Genomic DNA, 7500 nt, shown 5'->3' on the forward strand with positions numbered 1-7500 from the left:
CGAACTGCCTGAAAAAAAACATCTACAGGTCAGATTTATTTATCTCAAATCACAAACAAACAAACAGGCGGGACCGATGAGTCCAACTGTAAGTAATACAAACTGCCTGTACACCCTCAAAAAGTTTGTTTGTTGTTGTTGTTGTTGTTGGTTTTTTTTTTTGTATCTGCAGTTTTCTAGGCTGCGTGGCTTTTGCTTTTTGTACGGAGAAACCTCACCGTCCTCGTTTATCTCCTCCGGGGTGAAATACTTACACTGTTGTCCTCCATTTTCTCCCTCCTCTTCACTTTGTGTGTCTCGTAATCTTCCATCAGCGTCTGCATGAAGTTTTTGGGTCGTGACCCCCCAGAGTCCTCGCTGCCGGCGTCAGAGAGCGCTCCCTCCGAGGGCGAGGGCGAGACGGGCGGCGCGGGTCGAACCTTCTCGATCTTTCCTGCGAAACACAGAGAAATAACCTCGCTGGTTATTTTTTACCGAAGCGCTATTTTAAGTCCCGGCGCGCTTTTTCTTACTCGGCCGCTTACGCGCTTTACTGGCACACTTGAAGGGAGCCGTTAAAAGCCGTGGTGTTCGGGTTTTTTTTTTTTTTTTTTTTAGTTTAGCATGTGAGCGTGCTGACGTTTGCTGGTTAGCGCTTCGCACCGAGCACAGCTACAGACTGCACCGTCTGATGGGAACGTATGCAGGTATTTGTTAATCAGTTATTTCAAAAATAACGGCATTTTTGACAATGTGACGGAGGATAAGTGTTCTAGTATTCAGTAACCTGGTGCTGTCCGCGCTGTCAGTGTGAGTCTCGTCGGCAGGCTGTTGCTCTTCATCTTATCTGCTGGCGAAATGGTGGTTTGCCGCATCCCCTTCTTCAGCGGCCCGTGACTGCTGCCGGATGCGTTGCCGGGTCGGACGTTGACGACGGGCACCGCCTTCCGTTGTTTCTTCAGCTCTTCCTCTCTCTGCTGAGCGGCCCGGATCTCCTCCTCGATCATGGACAACGTTCGCTGCTTCTTGGAGCGCAGGCGGAACGGGCCGCTGGCCGCCTCCGCCTCGGGGCCTCGCTGGGCAGCTGCCGTGCTCCGCAGTTCGGCCGCCTCCGAGTATTTACTGAAGTAGCTGAACTCCTGCTTCTCCGTGCTCGGAGGGGAAGGGGGACGGTAGACTGGGGTTGGCCTGGGGACAGGGGCTGCTGAGGCCGGAGCAGGAGCCGCAGCCGGGGCCGAGGACGCGAGCGCTCTGGTGTAAGAGGACTGGATTGTGATCCTGCGGCCGCCGTCTCTGGGCCTCTGCGGCGGCGAGACGGGCTGAGAGGATGGAGGGGAAGGCGTCTGGAGGAGCGGCAGCTGCTGCTGCTGCTGCTGAGCCTCTTGGGACTCTGATGGCTTCTCCTGGGAAACCACCCTCACCGCTGGCTGCCTGTCTGGCTGCGGGGACGGGTTGGACGGCGCGGGACTGGACGACATAGGTGACTGGAAACTTGGAGCTCCACTGGAGGACGCAGGCGAGGAAGAAACTGGCACCGGGCTGCTTGTGGAGACGGAGGATGGAGACACAGGAGCGCTCAGCTGTGAAGAATTGAAGTCTGACGGCTGCCAGTCGCCTCCGTTCTGAGCCGCGAGGGCATTTTGGAGGGCATTTTGGACAAGAACCCCCGCGTGGTACTCCAGCTCGTCCTCTGTCGGACTGCCGCTGGTCTGCCCGTTGACTGGGGTGGTGGGCTGCGGGGTGGGCGGGGACACCGGGGTGAGAGGCAGCGACGCCCCGCTGTCAGAAACATTATCCAAGCTGAACACGGTCGTGTCCTGGGAGCGGACGGACAACTCGTCCAGTCCCGAGTCGGACTCCTCGGGGTGGAAACCTGGATGGAAATGACCCTTTCCGTCCTCTTCCTCGGGCAGGATCGTCTTTACAGCTCGTACGCACGTGAACTCTGCAGCGATTCCTTCGTCGGACCAGGTCACGTGGCTCTCTCCGGTTTCTGCAAAGATGTCGCCGCTCCCTTGGCTGCCCTTCACTGTGGCTTTGGAGAAGGGTTTGGCGGAGTATATGTAAGGATCTATGCTCTTCTTGGTGGCGTCCCCGAACAGAAACTGCTTCCTGGCAGACGAGAAATTGATCTGGTCGTCCAGTATGTCCTCCTTCCTGCTCAGCTCGGGGTCAAAGGTTACCATCGTGGGAGGACCTGACATCTGGGGCCGCAAATAGAGACGAGAGGACGGAACACAGAGAAGAAAACATTGTCTCGTTATTGTACCCTCTAGTAATAATTCATAATTTTGGTTTATGGCCTTTATATCCAAATGAATCTACTTTGTTTCAGGTTGGTACGGGGCCTACAGTATGTTAGTGTGTGTGTGTGTGTGTGTGTGTGTGTGTGTGTGTGTGTGTGTGTGTGTGTGTGTGTGTGTGTGTGTGTGTGTGTGTGTGTGTGTTACCTGTGCGTATGCATAAGTATGATTCTCTTTCTGCTGTTTCCTCTCCTGGTATTTCCTGAGAGACTCAAGCTGCTCTGTGTCCAGCTGTTCTTCTAAAGGCACCTTCAATGAACCAACCAACCAAACAAACAACCGATCAATCAATCAATCAATCAATCGGTCAAGGAAGTCAGAGGAGTTCAATTATGAAACAAGAGGCTGAATGGGAGTCTACCTCCTGAGGGGGGTTCCACCAGCGCTGGGCGATCCCGGGGTTCTTCTTCACTGCCTGGTCTTTGATCAGCTCCTGACGCTCACGTTCCAACTCCTGAACCTGACAGGGAAAACAAGCCAAGGGAAGAAGACGAGTATGAATATGAGGACTCCGAATTTACTGCTAATAGCATTCATGTTTTCAAATGTGTGTTCATTTACAATGAGAAAAGAGGAAAGTTCTGGTCACATATTCAGTGTTTGATGCCACTCGATGCCTGTGATTCTCCGTTCCCTGTTTGCGGTCTGCAGGCAGTTGAGTCTGGACCACGAAACTGAGGAAGTGACTGAGAAAACCTTCTCGGTCTCAGTCGCTCCTCAAGTCTCAGCAACCGGTCGTATTACCTTTTATATATACGGGTAGGCAATACTACTACGAGGATCAAACGCAGAGCCATTTAGAGGGGATTTATATTTCACGAACACATTTTTAAAAACAATTTTGAAAGTACTTTCCTCATCTTTGATGAAAACGTGACCACAACTGACCTTTTCAGGCTTTGCTTTCACATCATGTGCTCGTGTTTCTCAGGGTTAACACGTAATTTCACTTTCAAAATCCGTTCCTTTTAGCGGGCAGTTCATGATTTCATTTAAAGTTATGTAGCAAATGCATAAAAAAAAAACCCAAAAAAACAGTCATTTTGGTTATAAAGAGCTCTGTAGATTAAGAAGTACAAACCCAGAACTTAAAATTGTACCATAATAATAACCCTTCAGCAACTTTTTCATTCAGTTATTATTCTATTTCCAGACATCTTCGCATTGTGTGTCGTAATATTGAGACTCTCAAAACCTTATAATCTTATTTTCCCTATTAATAACATTAACTCACGTACATTCACGTTGTCATTCATTTTGATCTTAGATTGTCATAAATGATCTGTTTATATAAAAGTAAGCAGTTGAGACCTTCTGACTAAAGGTCATAAGGACTGTCTGACTTGGTACAGAGTAAGTAAAGTCATTAATTTACACTTGTTGACGTGTTTTTTTGGTAGAATTTATGATTGTTTTGTACTTGGACATGATTGTCCAATGATCCGTGATTGTACTCGGAGAGCTTTCTTCAGAACTAAAAAAAAAAACAGAAGACAGCAACAAGCCGCTGGGGTTTTCGGTCCGTTTGTGAACAGTGTATCCGTTACACGTGACACACTGCCGAACAGCCGTTTACCTCCTCCGAGGGGCGCGTCCTCGTCACCCGGACCTGCTGCTCCTCTCCGGGGGAGAAGAGTTTGGCCGGACGCCTCTCCTCCTGAAACGCTCGCAGCTCAAACTTGGCCCCGCCGCGTCCCGACTCGTCTCCCTGGAGGTGGCCGTTGGTCCTCACGGCGGACTCCTCCCGGTGGAGGAACGTGGTTTGTCTCTGTCCCTCTACGATGATGGGCTGGTGATTGACGGGGGAGGAGGCCGACACGCAGACGGAGGGGGAGGGTCCGTCGACGCTGATTGGTTTGACGTGCTCTGACGGAGAGGAGCTTCCGTTGGTGGGTGTGTCGGAGGCTGCGTCCAACACCTGGTCCAGGTAGCGGATCTCCTGCAGACGCAGCACATGATTAAACTGCTGTTTACGGCAAAATACCATCATAGAAATGAAAACAACCGTCACTGGGAATGATAATAGATGTCGGGAAGGGGGTGGCGGGGAGGGGGGAGGTGTCGAGCCGAGGTGGACCTGACCTGGAATTATGGCCTCATAAAAACCACATTGAAACTACAATCCAAGGTAACTAACTTAATGACGTTTAAATAATGGCTAACACCAGAATTAATCTGTTATTCAGATAGAAATATTAAGCAAATGTTTTCAAATTGCTATGACACCCGAATGTTGCACAGTTTCCCCAGGCGTGTTGCCCATGTAAGTTGGTTGGCTGTTGGAAGGAAACTGTTGTTTAGGATCAAACGGTGAAAACAAAAGAAAGAAACACAGAAAATATAAAAGAGATGTGACCGGGGAAAAAAAAAAAAAAAAATCGGAAGTAGACCATCAGAAAACGAGAAGCTGGATATTTAGGAGGAGTTTTGTTGAGAGAAGCTTGCGTACCTGCGCCACCTCACTATCTCCGCTCTCTACTTTCACACCAGCTACGTTGTGGGCTCGGTTACTGGGGCTGCTGAGGCAGCCATGTTGGATCTGCTGGCTCTCCAGTTCCATGGTTGCAGGCCTGTCAGTGATAACGCTGACTGATTCCTGGAAACTGACACTCTTCAGGGCTCGCTCTCTCGGTGTTGTGTCACTGACATCCTCGGCTGCCCGCCACGATTTCTGTGTCAACAAACAAACAACCGTGTTTCAGAGGTTGATGACCGATATGAACAATGTAGGCTCAAAGCGAGAATTAAAAAAAAAGAAAGACGATTAATAGCCTCAGTCCCTTTTTCAGAAAGGGCAGACTAACCTCTCTCTCACACCTCATACAGACGGACGTCGCACAATAATCTGTCTGTCTGCATTGCAGCAGCACAGAGAGGGAAGTTAAAGCTCTGCAGCAGTGGTGTTCTGACTGGTTCCCACCACTACGGGGCGCCAAATCACAGGCTGATATTTTAGGACATCACAATGACAACGAACTTCCACAGTACTTAAGACCCTCACAGGTCTATCAATGAATATGTATGCTGAATGCCTGATATGACCTGGATACCTGAAAATACTTCAAATGAAAAAAAAAACTCATGCGCCTTCTTATTTATAGTTGTATTCCAAAAACACCCAAACTGGTTGATGGCTTGTCAGACAATAACTTTTATGTTTTTGTTATGTTCTGCTTCACAGAATATGTCTACTAAAACGGCTGTTTCAATTTCGTCTTGAATAAAGAGAGCCATAAATAGTCATTTTTGGCCCCTTTAATATACCCTGTCCACGAATGAATGAATCCCTGTCCACGTTAATGTCACTAAATATACTGTGGGTCCTTCAGGTTTAGAGGTATTTCAGGAGAGAAGCGCTCTGTTACACGCATTCGCTGGAGCAGCTTCACTGCAGTGTTTTGATGAAGTATCTGGCTCGGCAACACATCATCAGCGGAGGAAAGAAAACGTCTTCCAAAACCCTAACGATCCCTGCGGCGCAGATGTAGACGAGCAGCTAATTGTGTAACCGCTTGACAATTTAATAAGTTGTCACACTGTAAAGAATTATCCCTCTAAATGTCTTTTCAAATGGAATTAAACCTGTAACACACTGCACACGTTATAAACACACACATTTGATCCGGTGACATCATCATAAAATACTGATATTATATCATCGTCGAAAAGTGTGTCACAACTTCATGGAGCAACGATCAGCAGTTAATGCAATGGAGGGATGTTGCATTCGTCGTCAGTGCTTTTGTGGACAGCTCTAACTTTATATCACGCTTGACCATCGTTTCACTGGTAGCAGGGAGCAGACCTGTGACCTTCAGCTTCAGTGAGCAGTCCGTGCGGCACATTCCTGACACACTCAATCAGAGGCCACATTTACGCACTGCTGTCTCTACTGACCTTTCTCTTTGTCTCTGGGCGGACTACTAACACATACGCCATTGGCTTCCTCCTTTACTGCCTTGTACCTTTTACACCTCTCGCTCTAGGAAGCATTTACTTCCGTGAGGAAGCCCTAAAACAAAAAGCCCCCCCCCCCCATCCCATCCCCTCCCCCTCCCCCGCCCCTCTGTAGTGTGTCAGCGTGTGCGCGGAGATTTAATGAGGATCACTTCAGTAAATTGGTTCACTGCACAAACACAGCCATGAGGTAGCAGCCTTTGCGTTTTACCCCCTCTTGCACCACAAGCCTCAAAACACACGAACAGACCGCCGTCTCATAATATTCATGGTCATCTCTAAACAGGTGATTTTTGCAGAATCAGAATTAGCTGGACTTATTATGAACACGAAAATGAATCCTCGATCTCTTTCTTTTCCTGACGTGCTCCTCCCTCTTTTCTCGCCCCCTTTTGGTTTCTTGAGCTTACTCCCCTCTTCCTCTGAAAGCCTTGATGTTTCCCGTCGTTTCCTTCCTCTCTGGGACTGTTCAGATGTAGAAACAGTCAGTAAAGTCACATGAAGGATTATTACAGCCTGCGTCTGTTCAAAAAGCCTCCTTTTGTCTCTCTCATATCGAAGGAACAATTTCGTCTAGACTCCCCTCTCCTCGCCAGTATCTTCTTTGAGGGCATTTTGGTGACTCGGTCACATGTAAATCCTTTACATTATGGTGTCTTGTGAGGTAGAATAAAAGAGTAACAGCATTTTCTTAAAGGAGCACCACCAAATTGCAAATCTAAGTCTACCGGCGCAGATATCTTCTGTTTTAAGTCTTGCAAAGGTGATTTGGTTTGTATCAGACTTCAATGAAGTGTCTGTATTTGTTGTACTATTACAGAAAGTCTCGGGTTCCAGACTACACAACAACAACAAAAAACCAGGGTGTTTCACAGTGTTTAGAGGAGCAATGTGTAGGATTTAGTGACATCCAGTGGTGAAGAATGCCCCTCGCCTCAGCCTTCCTTTTCAAGCATTTTAAAGGCTCTAGCGTGGCAACAAAGCTCGCAAATGAGGCAAAAGGCCGTAGATCCTCTAAGTCATTAAGATTCATCCTCTGGAGACCATAAATGTCGTTACAAAATATTGTGTTCTAGCCCATCCCTCGAGCTGAGAAGAGCTAACAAAAACATCACAGACCAATTTCACTGACCAGTGAGCATCAACAGCATCTTTCATTGAGACAAATAACCATACTGTTAACCACATGCTGCTTTTATCACCTTTTTACTTCAAGGGAATGTGTTCAACCACACCTTGACTAGCAGGGATCCCTATGACA

General features: G+C 48.1%; 1 protein-coding gene across 3 annotated transcripts in view; it reads right to left on the reverse strand.

Moving 5' to 3' along the window:
- palm2akap2 (PALM2 and AKAP2 fusion) overlaps positions 1-7500 on the reverse strand; it is an 87369-nt gene that overhangs the window by 4468 nt on the left and 75401 nt on the right. For all 3 annotated transcript variants that reach the window (XM_069704425.1, XM_069704417.1, XM_069704408.1), the window contains exons 10-15: positions 4732-4953; positions 3859-4221; positions 2644-2742; positions 2430-2531; positions 767-2183; positions 255-433 (exon numbers count right to left, since the gene is read on the reverse strand). In XM_069704425.1, coding sequence (XP_069560526.1) covers positions 255-433; positions 767-2183; positions 2430-2531; positions 2644-2742; positions 3859-4221; positions 4732-4953 — 2382 coding nt within the window. The remainder of the gene's footprint in view (positions 1-254; positions 434-766; positions 2184-2429; positions 2532-2643; positions 2743-3858; positions 4222-4731; positions 4954-7500) is intronic.

Source organism: Brachyistius frenatus, unplaced genomic scaffold (assembly GCF_029030835.1).
Source record: "Brachyistius frenatus isolate BFR_SWC_R1_liver_20210118 unplaced genomic scaffold, ASM2903083v1 Contig_3, whole genome shotgun sequence".
Lineage (NCBI taxonomy): Eukaryota > Metazoa > Chordata > Actinopteri > Embiotocidae > Brachyistius > Brachyistius frenatus.